We start from the raw sequence: 18244 nt of genomic DNA, 5'->3' as shown, positions 1-18244 counted from the left end.
TATTTTTAGCAGTTTCTATGCCAGATACTTCCTCTGAATGGACTTTCTTTTTCCACTATTTTTTATTTTTTTGTTTTTTAATTCATTATTTTTTTCACTTTCAACTCTTAGCCTTTCTGAAACATCTTTGTCAATACTTCTTGTATTTGCCAGCATACATTTAAGTTGTTTTAAATAACTCATGCAGGTAGTTGTCAAATCTGAAGCTCTTGTTGAAATTGCAGACAATATTGCACTTTTCAAATCTTTATCAGGTGACGAAATTGTGCTTTGTGACGTATAATTTTCGGATTGAAACTAGGATTTGTTCTGAGAATTTAAAAGTACATTAGAGAAATTGGTAGCATCTGATTGCAATCAAATACAAACGTGAGGACCAACAACAGGCTGTGCCCAGCATATTCTGAGGAAATTGTTATTTTGTGCGCGAGTGCAAAAAAACTCTAGAATAAGTATACCGCTGGCTTCTTATTATTTGTTATGATGGAGCGAAGTTTATTTCATAAAGTCATGGCATTGCATACTTTTATGTTTCAATCGTTTTAAATTAACCACAAATGCATTAATATTCATGTAAAGGAAAGTATACTGTTGTATCTTTTAAAACAACTTGCTGGAATGATAAGCCTAACCATATACCCATTTTACCCCATTTTCAAAATATGAGATTAAAAATAGAAAAAATCTTTTTTTCTTCCCTGTAAGTTGAAGCAGCAACAAAAATGTCCAACTAAAGATATTATGACATAGTAATAAAAATTTCTCAAAAATCAGGAGCTGGAGATAGAAGTTTAAGCAGACAACATGAGGCTTGAATTTATCTACTTCAATTTAAAGTGTTACCTCTCACTAAAAAATAATTTATTGGAAAAATATATTTTGTGAAACAGAACTCAGAACAGCCAAGTATAATGTCCCACTCGAAAGAATGCAAATTTAATTTAAAATATTTTGTTTTAAAACCATATATTTCGACTACCCATTTTACCCCACTACCCATTTTACCCCACCTGACCCTATTAATTTGACAAATATTGTTTGTTGAATATTTAAATTTTTATGCCTTAGTTTTTCTGAATTAATTTGCTTACTTTAAAAACTTGTTATTGCTATTACTCTAAAGAATTTTTTTTTTATTTGCTTTCGCATCAGCTTATTTTGCAGTTAAGTACCCCTATAACTGGAGAGTCCGATGCATCCGCCCTGTTGGAGCAAGCGGGATCAAGCATACTTATCGCACATCACGGAAATACAGAATAAAAGACATTCCGTAGAACATTGCAACATGTTAGCAAAGATTACATAGCATTTATAACGTAATGATAGTAAAATCATGAGAAATAATCGTCGGCTATTAATTATTCATTTCTTTTTTCTTTCTGCATCTGCTGAAAATCTGAAGAGCTGAAATCCTTTCTTGGAGCTGTTTGCACAATTAACAGCAGAAGAACCACCCATTTGACTTAATTCAACATATGCTAAAGAAATGTAAACATCAGCTGCGAAGTAGTGCATCAAGTTTGCTCCAAAATGGCGGATGTGTCGGTTCCTCCACCATAGGGGCCTTAAAAACAGTTATATAATCCTCTCTGAGCTTCATGGGGGGGACTGGTGTTTATATGAGGTTCAGCACTCATTACAGAGGAAAGTAAGGCACAGTATCTGCAGAAATGAGTTTTTGAGATATTTGAAAAAAAAAAAAAAAAAAAAACGCGTTTACTAACAATAGGGAAATGTTGTCATGCTTTAGTTACAGCGAAAACACAATAAGCAATCTTGTACAGTAAAACATAAGTACAATAGATCACAAAAATGAGAAAAATTAAAATTTAAAGATAGTGCGCTTTACCTTTCCACAACAATGTTGGGGCAACGAATTGGAGTTAGAGAGGGGGTGGGGTTCGCACTTAAATATATAACAAAAAAGTGACATATTTTGCACAAAACACACCTACTTACACAATTACGAATTGTGTAAGACTTGAATAATGATGAAGTAGTAATAAAGTGTTAAAACACAATTTGAAAAAATACCTAAGATTTTTTTTTCAAAAAACTGTACGCATTAGGTATAAATACTATGAAACAATGGAAAAATGGTTTTAAATTAAACTAACTTGAAACATGAAAATAATGGGCTTTTTTTTTCTTTATTTTGTTCGTTCTTATACTTGTTATTAATATTTTCTTTTTTTTTAATTTTTTTCCAGAAATGTTATATTTAATACTAAAAAAAAAAAAGATGTTTAACTGTTTTCACATAATTGAAGTTGAAATGAATCAAACACATTTTTTGTAGCGATTTGTTTTTACATTCAAATGAGAAGAAACAAATAATATCTTAAGAACGTGTCATGCATTATTGCTCGTTTACAATCTGTGCTTATACTCCGAAGGAAAATTGAAAAAAAAAAAAAGGAAGAAAAGCTGAAGCAGTTCTTACCCCAACCATTCATATGAAACATCTGATCCAACGATGATACAGCATTTTCTCTTCTACGCACTCTTCCTTGAGCTAAATGTTTCCACCATGTTCCATCTGAAAATGAAAAAAATTCTGTAAATATATGAATGTAACTTCACTGAAGAAAGTTAGAGGAAACAATTTACATTACAACAATTGGTTATACATGCAAAGAAAAAAAATACTTTGTGTACGGAAAATCGCTTGAAGAAGCTTTTGATGTAGCTTTCTCATGAACAACAAGTACAGTAAGCTGCGAGCTACAAGTCATCACAAATAGGCTGAACAAGATTTTTCTTGCTTAGAAGTAGGGTGCTGCAACTGCTACTTTATCGGATTACTGAAATAAAACCATAAACCTGAAAATCATGCTTTTAATCACACAGCAGCATACCTGTGCAAAACATTGGCAGTTACAACTCTAATACTCTGTGCTATCTTCAAGGCCATCTTCTTATACGTAAAATTCTGATTGCATGATAGAAAAATTGCAAGCATTATCAAAATAGTATACACATTTTTAATGCGATAATACATTAATGATATGTAACAGCAAAATTCTATGCAAACGTAACTACAAGTTACTGGATTTGCCTCTGTTTATAAAGAGATTATGGGTAAATTATACACGCAGTGGTAATCATTATACACGAAACTATCAAATCTGCTATTGCCGAGAAACCATGGTTGTAACATAATGTATAAGGGGTACATTTTATTTTGAGAATAAAAACTATTTATTTCACCGTTTATTAATAGGGAATATTTGACGAAAAAAATCGCACTACATAATTGTAAGGGAAAAATATTTTTATATTGTTTCAAAAATGTTATTGCATATGTTAGAATTTAAAACCATACTGCTTTGATTTTTTTGCAATATGCATGAGTGTTCTTAGTTCATATTATGCTTAAAGGGAGAAAGGGAACAAATGCAGTATTTAAACAGCAGACCTGAGAAAACGTTTAGGAACCATTTCCTCCGAGTTTCTGAATAGTGATTCTACCGCTTAGTTTTTTTTTTTTTTTTTAATAATAAATTATAATATTTGCACAATGATAAGACTTTATATCGTGTGTTAGAACACCAAAATGCAATACGTGTTTCAAAAGTAAAGCCACTAATCCGGTAGTATCTTCCATCAATCAGGCAAAAATGAGAGGTATTACGTGCGGTTAAATTAAGTTTAAAAGGAAATTATCCGACTAATAACTATCCAAGTCGTTTAAAAAATGCTAATTCGTTTGCCGATTTCCAAAATAGATACCGAAGAAAACATAGTCGTAAAATTTATGGAAAAAATAGAACAGAAACAGAACCTCATTATTTTTATTTTCTCTTCTGATTCATAAAAAAAAATCAATATTAAATTGTATAGTTGTGATACCCTGCTGTGCAACTAACGACATCATTAAAATCAGATTCACGATGTACTTTAAGAGAAAAAAATATCTATCATCACTTTTTCTAATAGTTTTTTCGTCTTATTTTACAGTTACCATCCTTTGTTTCTCCGGTTACTTGTTAGAAAGAAATAATAAGCACGTTCAGAGAGAAAATAGGATATGATAAGAAAAATGTGATACACTCTGAATCTAGAGAATGAGATATGATGGATTTTTTTTTCGCCTGTTGTTTTAAGAGAACATAATGCGAAGAAAAAATGCGGAATATTACATTTATGTATGGTTGACCTCTTCTAACATGATCACTGTTACAGCTAGGTGAATGCTAGATAAAAGTTTAAAGCAAAATTATTTTCAAATTTAAAAACTGTACTAATAACTGACCATTATTAAATTGATCGGCAACTTAAAAATGACCTTTCGCTTTCGAACTAATGTATTTTGTTTTTAATAAGTATTCATGTAAATACAATTGCGTTTGATATTTTTTCAGATTGTCTCTTAGATTCAAATTCAAGTAACGGAATTCTAGAAGCTATTCCTTGATCTTTTAAATCCTTTTCGAGAGCCGTTGCTACATAATTCTGCTTTTATATCAGTTACTAGTTTAACACAGCTAACTACTACTTTTCAATGATCCGTTTATCCTAATATATGGATTTCCTCAGAAACATCCAAATTAAGCTTCAGTTCATTTTAACAAACAGATGTCATAATTGGTAGTACATTAAGTGTAACTGAATTTCAATTAATCAAAGCCAAATAGTTGGTCTGGATTTAAATTTATCGTTGAATGATTTAACTATTTTCAAGGCTTGCCTATTTTTCTTAAAATGAGTAGAACATTTCGTTTAAAATTGAGTAATTGAAAGTGTCACCAAACCAATCCAAAAGAAGACTTAAAAAACCCAAACCAATGTCTGTGAAATAGTAAGTTTCATTAATACCTATTCATTGTAACTTTAAAACTTTAGTATTAGTTAAATTTAAATGAATCATATTCTTTGATTAGGGCTTGATTAATAATAATTTTAACTGATGCGTATTTATTTACTTTAGTCAAGTTTATGTAACAGTGTAAAAACAATTATGGTGTTTTAATACCAAAAGATTGTTTTCGATTAAATAGTTCACGCTTTGGCAATTAAGTAAAACCAATTTATTATAAGCAACATTTGTATTTTATAAAACTTTTAGCATTTAAATTGATGTATGATTTTAAACAAAACAGTTATACATCTTTAACACCAAGAATAATTTTGCTTATACTATTTAGAATTGATGTCAATTATTGAATATTACTTTCCGCTAAAATTCCACATTAAATGTAAGAAACCGTTCTATTTGCTGTTCCGCATTTATTAAGGAATAATTTAAATACCAAAAAAGGAATTGCGCCTGAAATAAGTTTACTAAAAAATACGAAAATTTATATTTCTCGCTTTTTCTTTCGAATTTCTATTAATGCGAAATCCATGCATTAGCATGTTATTGGATTTGAAATAATCAATGATGGGACTACTTCATATAGCAAAAACAAAATATAGTAAATTCCCCCCCCCCCAAACTATAAAAATCATAGGAGCCAGTTATTATATTTCCTTTACGCAGATGGAAGTGTTTTAGTTTGAAAAAATTCCAACCGTTGAATGAAATATATTCAATGCAACGCGGAATTTTATTTGAATATTTTAGCAAAGTCTACGCATCAAATAACAAGGGATACAGAATGCTATAATACACGAGAAACAGAAATATGCGTGTTGTAAAATAAAGGAATTCACATTAGGAGTTATTTTCGGATTTCATATGCATGCATTTCAGTCTAATACAAAAGTCATATTACTTATAGATCGTGCCAACACATATTTATGAGAACAAGAGAATTTTTTTCTTTTTTTGAATATATATTGAAGATCAAAACTCCTTACGTATTGGAAAATATGTCGATAAAATGAGTTCTACAGTTGCATTCCAAACTAAGGGACTGTAATCCCTTTTATATCATCGTTATGACTGTTATTCAACGCTTTAATTAAATTTAAAAGTTTTTAGTAAATTCCGTAACCATTTTTTTCCATGAAGGCTTCAAGGTATAAATAGAGATTTTTTAATTCTAAAATAGAATACATTGGATACTGAAAAAAGGCCGCATGCACAAAATCTTACAGGGTAGTTGTCTCAAACTTAAGTATTGCTAGCTACTCTAAGAGTTTTCTTTATGTAATTAAAGATACAAAAAAAATAATTATAATAATTATAATAATAGTAATTAAATAATATATATTTTTTTATTTATCTGAATTGAATTTGATTTTCTATATTTGAACAATGTATTGTCATAAGCGATTTATTAATATACTAAATATCCACTAACACCAGCACCAAAATACATTTCTCCCCTTTTAACTACGAAAAGTTGTCTCACAAAGCCTAGGTTTGATTGGTGTTTTCTACACACTAAGATGTAGATGCGGAACTTAAAGACGAATTTGTTTCCAACAAACGTTTGAGAAAAAAGGTGAGAAACCTGTTCAAAAATGAAAATATTCTAAAATTTCAAACATTAGTGCCAACGACCAGTTTTAAGGCAAACTTAGATCTAGAAATTAAAGGCGGATTTCCTTTAAAAGCATTGCTGGAAAAGGCTCTTATTAAAGAACATGTTCAAAATTAACAATTATTATTATTACTAGAAAGTCGCCCGTCAAGGTATGACGGGTGAAAATTGCGTCTACTCTTTTACATTTTAACCAAGCAAATGTCTCTTTGGTGATATTTTGATAGTTGAAATTGTAACCCTAACTCCAGTGGATTAATCTAAACTCCAGTTGATAGCGTTAATAGCTGCCCACATTTTCGTTTCTTCACTCCCCAAAATGACTGTCTTACCAGTAAAACAGTTTAGTTATCTAGGTCAGCCTTACCAAAGTACCCTGAATGTCAAACATTATAAAAATTATTATCAATCTATCATACCGTGCAGTGAGTTTCATTGTTAATGACGTCAGCGTTACTCTATTATTCGCTATCTCTACATAGTATAAACTGAAGTATCCAAAAAGTGTCTGTGTGTTTGAACTCGCAAAACTCGAGAACTACCAAGTCGATTTCGCTGAAATTTTCGCAGTTTGTTCCTTTAACCCATTAAGCGCCGCTACATGAACCACATTGAAAATACTTAAGTTTTCACATGTTTTGTTGTTTAATACACATCTCTAATTATATGTAGCTGAAATTTCGCAAAAATATTTATTAGATTAGGAGATATGGATGGTCCAAAAATGGAAGACTTGGCATTTAATGGGAATAACATACAGGGTGCGGAGAAAGTTCCCACAATTTTATTAGATATTTCAGTAGGCTGTAACTAACGCATAATTCAACAAATCAATAAGTTAAAGCAATAAAAACTCTTTATTGAGACAATAATAATAACATTAAAAAAAAATTATAGCAATTGTTCAAAATTGGCTCCTTGGGCTTCAATATATTCACGGAGCCGCAGTCTGAAATTGCCGACGATGCTCGCGAACGCATCCATCGTTATCCCATTCCTGGCACGCCTCAGAGCCGTTTTGAGCATGTCGACCGAGGCGTATCGTTTTCCTGAGATTTTTTCCTCCAAGATTGACCACACCGAGTAATCCATCGAATTGAGGTACGGTGAGTTAGGGAGCCAAACATCCTTGCCCCCAAAACCTGGGAACAGATCTTTGCAGATGGCAATCGTCGATCGAGCCGAATGCGCAGGAGCCCAGTCTTGTTGGAGTGTGAATGTATCTTGGCCAAAGTGTTCTATTGCCCATGGCCTCAGTACATCGCATAGAACCCGCTGCTGATAAATCGCAGCATTAATTTTGACGTTTATGTCAATGAAAACAAGCGGCGTCTTCCCAGTGGCACAAATGCCAGCCCATGCCATTATGGAGGATTGAAAGTGACCTTGTCCGATGGTTTTTGCAGCAGCGGTCTTCTTCTGACCCTTCTTAAGCAGTTGGCGATGATTTTGACGATTATGTGTGAGCTCGATGGTGAAGATCTTCTCATCGGTAAAGAGAACCTTCGAAAGGCGAGAACCAGCGGTCAAGCGAAGCATCCGTCGAGCTTTTATCAATCTTTTCTGCTTCATTGTGTCATTGAGGAAGTGGAAGCGATTGATTTTGTAAGAACGAAGTCCCAACTTGTTTTTCACGATGGTTCGGACGCTTTTTTCGCTGATCTCCAGTTCTTTGGCCATCTTTTGCATTGAGCGCTCTGGATTGCAACGTATGCGACAGCGGATCTTCTACACATTCCCTGGAGTCGTTGCAGTGGTTGGACGACCAATCCGTGGACGGTCGGCAGTCCCTCCACTCTCCTTGTAGCGTTTCACAGCGTCATAGACTGTTTTACTCTTGAATCCAGTCGTTCGAATAATAGCGGCTGTTTTCATTCCCTTCTTGTGTAATTCATCGATAGCAATACGCACATTTTCACGATTCATAGCTCACTAACTCAAAGAACTAACAAAGAGCAAATGATTAAACCTCAGATACGTTTAATGCCAATAAAGAATATGTGCCAAATTACTCGCCAACATACGATTTCAACGCCAAAAAAAGTTTTAAACAAAATTGTGGGAACTTTCTCCACACCCTGTACATATCCCTACCACTATGTTGATACTTGAAAAAATTCTGGCTAAATATAGTAAAGTAAGGTAACGTACTATTTTCAAAAAAATACAAATGTTAAGCTTGAGTCTAATTGTTTTAAGACCACTATGACTGTAAAAGTTTTACTTGAAACTTTTACTTGAAACTGGAACATTATCAAAAGGTCTAAAACTGTGTTCCGTAAAACCAATAATATATAACACATGAAACTTACAATATAAAATCTCAATAAAATACGGACTTAATAAAGTAATAATATTAAACTGTTTAATTTTAATTAGACCAAACTTTAATTACGCAAAGAAATGTGGCTGAAACATCACAGGAGATTATCATTTTTTAGATATTTAATTTTTTGTCCATTGTTAACATTCATTTTAGTTGCAGTATACATAATAACTATTCAACCTATAAATAAACTGCAGTTTTTGTTAAATTATATTAGCAAAATATTTTTTGGCAACATATCCCCATCAAAAGTGTAAGTTACATTAAAAAATATATATGTCAGTTATTTTTTTTCTTCAACACAAAAGAAATCTAAAATAAACTTCATAAAAATTTTAAAATACTAAATACAATTTTCAAAACGATAACTTACGTAATTTAAAATGCATTTTTTGTTGCTTAAAAATTAGCTAATGCGACTCGTGTTTTGTCTAATAAGCAAAATGTATTACTGCATCTGCTTATCGCACAAAAATATCTTTCAGCTATAAGCTAATTACTGCTTCAATCTGGAAAATGTAACTTTAGGGAAATACGATAAGAGAATCTCTCGTTTTTGTAATGTACTTATTATTGCATTAATTCAGTTTCAAGAGCTAAAAAACAGCGTCCAGTCATAATTTCTTAGTTTTCCCCAGCATTCCAATTTGAAATTAGTTGAGAAGAAAAGTTTAAATAAATGGCAGTAAATAATTTCACTTTAAATAATAGAAGCTTGTATTTGAAGCGTCTAAAATGTGCATTGTATATTAATGAAAATTTTCTTAAAAATACTGCCCAGGAAAAAATAAATAAAAATTGAAAAAAAAAGAAGAAATTGCTTACTACTGTTTTTTTATTAAAAAGACAACGTATTACTACATAAAACAGTCAGATAAAGAAGAGCTGGTCAAAATTAGGAATATTTAGACTAAACAGATGAAGGCATAAAATATGCTTAAAATCATGGTTTCTTTTACCAGTTTCAGGGACTAGAAAATATGTTTTTTCTGAGTTTTTAGAGTCAAAAGATGAAACAAATACAATGGTCTCAAAAACTACTGTCTCAAATTAATGGAACTTGCCGAATGATTTGTTAAAACCAGCAAGGCGCCATTCATCCAAGCAGTATTCGGTTTGGCAGATTGTAATGCCGACAAAAGCAAAATTCCAAACATATGACCAATAATATTTGGTAGAATTTGCAGCAGCAAATAAAATATTTGCCCAACACATTCTAAGAGAACCAGAAAACACTCTTATTGAACATGTCATCAACATAAGCATCAACTGCAAATTTGAAACAGCACATTTTCGTACGAGATACATACCATCTAGTTAGTATTAAAACAAGTGAAAAAGAAAGGGACAAAATGAAAAGAAAATGTTTGTTAACATCAAAAACCATAGTCAAATATAATTCGCAACGGGATTAAATAATAGTAATCGAGAAAATCATTGATTGAAGACATAACAAAGAAATTTTTTAAAAAAATCCGGTTACTGTGGCTGCATGCGTTGCAAACGGCTTTAAGTAGAAATTAACATTTAATTCCTTTGTGATTTGAACAAGTTTACAACTTTCTGTGAGGTTAAAGTTAATGATGTAACGGATGCAACAAAAATACTTTTCTCTATCTCTTTTTAGTACTATGTAGTATAAACGAAGTAAAAATGCGTGATTTAATTTAAAAGATTTTTTTAATACTAAAATGCATAAATAGAAATTAAAGAAATAGATGAGTTATCGTATCAGGTGGAATAAGATAGAAGTTAAATACGGTAAAAGCAATTATAAAGCATTCCTCACAGTTAAACGAAGAAAAACTGGTAAATATGTACTTTTAAAAACACATTGTTTTTCGTCGCATTTCTCTATACTGGCATTTTGCTAAAAAATATTTTGAAACACTATGTACACTTACATAACTTACTTTCAAATCGAAATAATTTAACCTATTCTCAAAGAAACTTAATGCTTGGGCACCTAAAACAATCTCCAAGTTTATCTCAACAAACATCAACATTAACAAAGAAACAATAAGTTTGTGTAAATATTAGCAATTCGGTAGCGCATAACTAATATTTCTTTACAAATGAATTTGAGCTTTATAAATGCAAAGAAAAATTCTAAATAAAAACATAACCAACCATTCAATAACGATTTAATATAGAAGGGTTTTTCCTCTATTATGAATGCAACAATCAATAAATTAAAAAAGGGAAAAATAGGTGCCTTGAATTTGCTCTCTTAATAAGTTATTTTTCTTTGAAAAAAAATCAGTCATCTAGCAGTGAAGTTTGAGTGAATTTAAAAAGAAATAGATCCATCTAAAGTAAATCTTTATCCCGGAATATAACACATTTCTTAAAGACACAACTAATTCTCTAACGTCTATCAATTAAAATATTTTTGTAATACACGACAGAAAATGATGGTTACAACGACGAAGCTTAAAGTAACTCTAGAAACAAAATTACTAATTTTTATTTTTAGGAGGTGCAAAAAAATGTTCAGATTAAGTGAAACCCTATTTTGGATGAAGTAATATAATGAAGACAAAGAAATGTGAGCGATTTTTTTTATGCATAAAAAACTAAAATACGCATTGTTAAAATTTCATTTCTCATGAACAAGTAGCAAATTTTTAAACCTCCAAATCCCCTAATTAGCTCATTTTCTACAACGATGTATAATGAGGGTTTTTCCCAGCTTGTGTTACTTTAACAGAGTTTGCAATTGAAACTTTGCGAGTTTTTTCTACACATATACAGAACGGATGTGAAAGTTAAAAATAAAGTAATTATTTTTTAATTGTACTGAAAAAAAAGTTAGAGAGAGAAAGAGACAGACTTGTGTGCATGCAATATTTACCGGAATTTGTCGAATTACTACAAAAAATAAATAAATAATTAAAATAAACATAGTTTATCTGTCTCTTGATCATCATTGAATTGCCATTAAGTGAAAAAGTCATTGCTTTAAACTAAGTGTGTTCACGCGTATCCGAAAGTAAAAAAATCTATACTCCCATATAGCCTTTAGAACATAATATTGTGAATCAATATTCTTAAATTTTAAAAATTTACTGTTTTGGTCCTGCCTTTATGAAATTATGCGTTCTAAAAAACACTGAAAAATGCAGAACTAATAAACGGGAATAACATCACAGTAGCAAGAAAAAATAATTTAAAAAAGTTTTCAGTTTAAGTAACTGAGTTTTGTTTGCGTGTGTGTGTGCTTGGCACTTTACGTGTCTTAATTATAAAAGTCCTTTTTCTAGAAGAAATCATGTGATAAGAACAGAGAACCGAAATTGCATGTATAACATCCTATTTTTTAAAAATCAAGCTTTTCAATTGCCTCTTTACTTCAAATTCATAATTTGCTTTTAGTTATAGAATATATTACTCATAAAGAAAACAAACTGTTAAGTGTTTACTAAATAAAAATTTCCAGTTTGAATTTCGTTCAAGCCTTGGCAATCTCATCATTCAACGTCTTACATTAATCGACGATTTTTTAATGTGTAGCTTATGTCTACCGCATTTGCAAACTCGAAGATCTACCATATGATTAAGAACGCGAAAGGTAAACTTTCATCCTCCCTTAAGGTGTTATTCTTGCTGTAACAACTGTATCATCACAAGTTTCTTAATTAATAGAAAATGTCAAGATAGCACGTTTGTCATTTCCCTTCAGAATATCTCAAGTTGTTTTAACTCCCTTAGGGAATGAAATGGCAAATGAATGGTTAAATCTGCTACTGTGCATTGATGATAAAAGATGCATCTGTTTGATTTTTTTTTAAGTGATGTATCTGAACATGTGCTTATATATGTGTTTTATATGAAAATGCTTTTAACTGTTGCTTCATTGTTCTTATTTCATCATTGTTTATCAGTCTCTCATGCTGTTGTTCGTAGAAAATTATACTACTCAAAAAAATATTTTTCCGTACAAATTGTTTTGAATTTCGTATAAATTGAATGAAATGGTATGATCTTGTGCTAAACAAAGCCTTGTGCAAAGCTACTAGTGCGCAGGTAACCTAAACTCGTTGGCTTTTGCTTGTATAAATAAAGAAGCCTTTAGATATTTTCGTCTGCCTAAAATGCTAACAGTCATTTTAAATAAATTAAGTTTTAATTATTGTGTACGTGGAACATGAAAATTTTCAACTCACCAAAAAAAAAAAAAAACACTCAGACGCAGTGATGTTCCCATAGAGTATACTCCATATACGCCGTATACTCTCAAACATTTTTTAAACACATAGCGTATACACTCAAGCTTCATAAATTTTCATATTATGACATGCTATGCATATGATCACATACATAAATTGTGCGTAATGGATTACTGGGGAAATATACCCACAGAAAAATTGATAGGAACATCACTGCTCATATCAAACAATACATCAAATTAGTTACTATTGAATACTGCAATGTATTATGTCAAGCTCAATGGAACAGAGAAATAATAATTAAAATAATTGCTTGTTTAAACACTGCGAAAAATTTACAACATAAAGAAATAATAATAAAATACTTGTTTGTTTAAATTACACAATGTTAAAAATTTACAACATAGAGAATTCGCAAAATACCATAAGTATTTTTCATTCAAAATAAAGCTACGAGTATCTTGATTTCGTTGTTCTACTCCTCAGTTATTTTGTCAAAACTCTCGTTCGCTTACTAGGTACAGCTATTATGTTTTGGTTTTTTTTTGTCTAGATGATAGCTCTTCTGATAATTTCTCACTATATCGTAATTTCGTTTAGATTGTTAGATGACACACTTAGTGTGTTAGATTTAACTTTTATAGGTAAAGCTAACCTATTTTCAATATTTATTCTTTGGGTCTGCTTTTAAAGGGCGCGTTCGTAAAAGACAGGCAATAAAAAGGTTTAAATTATGAAGCAGAGAATTCGGATAACGCTCGTTTAAGTTACAACATGCAACTGTCTAGTACCAACTGCAATCAGTATTGTACCAATTTGCTTTCAATTTTTAATGGAAGAGGCACAAAATTCTACCTGCAGTGAGTGCCCAAGCCCCTACAATTCTCTTATCGCTAATTAAACATACTCCTACAGAGCTAAACTATAAGCAAAGGGTTTTAAGTGACAATAATCCTAAACATATTTTAGGCATACCGATGAAATGTATTGTCAGAAAAAAATATGTGTCGTGTGCGACGCAAGGCTCACTCAGTAATTAGTCAATAATAAACAGCAAATTACATGGCTCACCTTCCAGTTAAAATTAAAAAAAAAAAAAAGATTGCCCATGCAATAATGCGTAACTCTGCGCAGTTTGTGTTTAGCCCCTTAAAAGCTTACCTTAGTCATTCTGCAATTAAACACCTTCCGAATACAGGAGGTAGTGCTGTCGACACATAGAGGACAAATGGGTGACGCACCAGTTTAATGGGCTATAAATGCGGTGTGTGAGCATAAAGGCTGAGTGAACAAGATTGAAAAAAGGGATTTTGTCAGGTAAATCTGGTCCTAAAAAGGCACTAGGAAAAACCAATGAATCACTCTCCAGTACGGATAGTGGACTTGATCTGAAGTTCGCGTTTTCCCTCTTTGTCTTTAAAAATCATTGTTTTAGGTGTCAAAATATGTATTTCTGATTTTTTAAAAGGATAACCATTAATGGATAAAAACTATTCCCTAAATGTGACAACTTTTTTGGAGCTCTTAATGTATAAATTGTGTACGTGTGAGCGTTTTTTTTCTACTTCAAAAAAATCCACACATGTTTATTACATGAATAAACTCTTTGTTAGGTAGTAAAAATATGTCCAGAAGTGTGTGTTTGCGCCACAAGTGTAAAAACTGAATATTCTCACATAATGCTATTTTTGAATAAAATTTTAAAACATTTGCATTATTGTGGTTGAATACATTAGTTTTAGCATTATCAATTCGAAATCACTTTTAAATACTTTTAACGACAACTTAATCTTTTCCCGTAGTAAAATACAAATAACAATCATTTTCAATTCCTAACAAATGTGCTTTGCATTTAAATAAAACGAAACGGTGTTTTAAGATATTTTAGCAAATGACGAGACGTATACACGTACAGGCGTCCCTCTTATAACACGGTTAATTCGTTCCATGATGTATCGAAACCGTGTTATGCGATACTTTTTTTAAAATCAACTTTTTAACTTATTTTTTACATTAATTAATCATGTACACAGTAAAAATCATGTCAAAAGATATCGTGTTGTATAGGCCCGGCTCTTGGGGTAGGCGACCTAGGTGGCCGCCTAGGGCAGTAGGATTTAGGGGCGGCAAATTCCGAAATTGAAATACATTTTTTTTAAGTATGAATATCTGTTTCAGCGTCATAAAATTCACTGCTTCAATTCAAAAAAAAAAAAAAAAAATCTTTAGTGTGTACCAGTGCTTGGATTTGCAAAATATAGTTCGAAATTTAACAAAAAATTCAATTTTATTTTAGAGGCGGCAAATTGCGTGATTTAAAAGTATTTTAAAAATATTAATATACGTTTCAGTGCCATAAGCTGCACTACTTTAATGTTAAAAAAGATAATTTAAAGTGTGTACCCGTGCTTGGATATGCAAAACCCAGTTTATAATTTAACTAGAAACAGGGGCGGCATTTCAGCATTTCATTTGGGGGGTCGAGTTTCTTAAACATGTGTTACTATAGTGTGGTACCAAACACACATCAGCTAACAGGAAGTGCTCATAAAATCGGTTTAATATGGATAAAAATTAGTGTTTAGAAACAATTAAAATTTTTAATTCGTTTTCTAATAAGTTATCATACAAAACATCTCGATACTAAAGTTTTTATACCTTTTGGAAAAACTTTAATGCATGATTTTGGGAAAAATGGAAGAGCAGGGAATCGTGTTACTAATATATCTGTGCCCAGTGTCGAGCTGTTTTGCCAGTACAGCTAAATAGAAAAGTTTTTTTTTTTTTTTGCCCATTGTACTTCGAAAATATAATTCTCTAACCTCCTGAGACATAAAAAATCTGTTTCTACTAGGAGCTGATTGGAATAGTTAAAAAATAATTAAAGTAACAAAGTTATGTATGAAAACACTTTTTATATCCTGTTCTTGAAAGCAGCAACTTCAAAAACTGTGAGGGGCCTTATTTCTCATCATTGAATGATCTAGTCTCGTTGACACTCTCAGCTTCAATAAGATGTCATCTACTCCAGCTCTGTTATTCACTATTCCAGAAGATGAGTCCATAACAATGACGAAACTGCAGTCTCTGGATGTGATAACCGGTCTGTCGGTATATTACTTGTAATTTTTCTTGCCTCATGCTAAAAATTTTATTCATAATTGAAACATTTTATTTTTCGTTTTCAAAATCCAATCCAGATATTTTTTTTTCTTTTTTTTTAATTGGCTGGGAGGAAGAATTTTTTTTTGATAAGTTTCACGATTGATGGAAATGCAACAAATACATTTATATAAAATCTATTTTCAGTTTCAATTGTAGATTGAACTATGGTAGTACGAACGCACAGATCAATTGTAGATTGAACTGTGGCTTGAATAGTCCGAAAATTAAAGGTAGCGGATTGAAGATGTTTTGATCGAGTAAAGCATTTTTCAAAAACTTTCCTCAATACAAACAAATTGAATAAAAATTCAAACGAAGTCATACATGCTAAAGGGCATGAGCTTTTTCACCATTGAAACAATCGTTTTGCAATAATTCTTCCAGTCGTCAAATCACTGCTTTGAAGTTATAGAAAAATGTTTTTATGGTTTAAACTCTTGAAGACCATTTTGTGTCACTCCGAGATTGCATAATTATAGAGCTCCATAAAAGGTATTTGTTATGTTTTTTTTAATTTTATTTGATAAGCACATGCATTTTTAAGAAGTTACTATGAAAACATATAATGAATTAAACAGCTGAAACGTGTTTCTAGCAAAAGAAAGCGATAAACACTCATTAAATAAATATACACTTAAAAAATGAGCGCAAAAGTGAATGTAAAATATCAAGGAATTTTCTTGTGAAAACCATGCAGCCACATCACTTTGCACGGGCCTCTCCTATTGGACATACCGTCGTTACACTGGGTGCACAAGTATGAAAGATTTAGCCTATATTAGGAAATGTCTTCTTTCGATTAAATTAACCACGCTTCTCTATCAGTTTTCAATGTTCTGAAAAGGCCGGAAACTATTTCATGAATTTCTAAGTCATCATCCAAATAACGAAAAACGCTCTTTCTAGTCTGGGAATGTGTTGAGTTTCATCAAATAGTTACTGAGAACCAGTTAGATTTTTTTTTAATGAACATTGATTTCCGACTTACATCAATTAAATTCACCCATTTTCTATCCTTCTGCTCAAAAATTTGGGGGAGCGACCGCCCCCTCTTGACCCCCCCCCCCCATTTGCCGCCCCTGACTAGAAATTAATTTTACTTTTAAGAACTTTACAATTTTTTTTATTCTATTAATATTATTTTATATTATTGTTATTATTATTCAATAGAAGGCGGGCGGCAATTGTCAAAGTCGTCTAGAGTGGCAGAATTACTACAGCCGGCTCTGGTATTGTATCGAAACAATGTTATACGAAACTTAGAAATAACGCAAATCAAGGGATGTGTACCGTGTTACATCGAAACCAAATTCCAGAAGAAAAAAAAAGTAAAAATTATTAGAGTTATCAAACATTAACAGAATGTATTAAACAAAATTGAAATTCCACCTTTTTTTAAATATGACATTCGTGTTATATCAAAACCATTGCGTATTAAATTCAAGTTTTGTACCATGTAATTTCGAAACCGTTTTATAATAATCGCAAATTTGGTACCGTGTAATATCGAAACCGTGTTGTACAAGTACCGTGTTATGCTAGGGACAACTGTAATTATTTCTCTGAAATTCAGGTTCACTACATTTATTTGTAATACTTATACCACTTTTATAACTACTACTTCACTTAATTTGAAAAATGTTGTTTACGTTCATGCTTTATTTAAAACTTAGTTAATAAAATATTTTATTCAATGCATTACGGCAATTAGAGTGATATTTAAAATCTATTTTGAGTTCCTTTCAAATCTGAACGGGAAGAAACATAATTATGCAAAGTCTAGATTTTTAGTCTGATGCTAAAAGTCATTCGATTTTTCACACCTGAATACCATTCCAGAACCACCATAGCAGTTTTAATATTAACACGAATCATTTTTAGCCATTGTACTTTTAGTGTCATAAAGCCGTAATTAACGGGAAAAACGGTTTTTCTGTAAAGGTTTTTGTAAAATTTATCATATATAATATTTGGAATCAAAGACATTTATTCAGATATGTGATTTTTTTTCTAAAAATACAAACGGTGAAAGACTATTCAGTATTGTTTACTATACGCACTTGGTCTATAAAACATTGTCAAAACTCCATAAATAAGAAAAGAAAATACATCGGTTGTGCAACACAAAAGCAATCATAGGATTAAATCCTCTG

General features: G+C 31.3%; 1 protein-coding gene across 1 annotated transcript in view; it reads right to left on the bottom strand.

Annotated features, from left to right (window-relative positions):
- The window catches only part of LOC129234560 (lachesin-like), a 296164-nt gene that overhangs the window by 214184 nt on the left and 63736 nt on the right, over window positions 1-18244 (bottom strand). Inside the window, exon 2 of the mRNA XM_054868580.1 lies at window positions 2444-2539. Coding sequence (XP_054724555.1) covers window positions 2444-2539 — 96 coding nt within the window. The remainder of the gene's footprint in view (window positions 1-2443; window positions 2540-18244) is intronic.

This window comes from Uloborus diversus, chromosome 1, assembly GCF_026930045.1.
Source record: "Uloborus diversus isolate 005 chromosome 1, Udiv.v.3.1, whole genome shotgun sequence".
NCBI classification, from domain to species: domain Eukaryota; kingdom Metazoa; phylum Arthropoda; class Arachnida; order Araneae; family Uloboridae; genus Uloborus; species Uloborus diversus.
The sequence above is the reverse complement of the archived record's forward strand: the minus strand, read 5'-3'. Positions and strand labels throughout refer to the sequence as shown.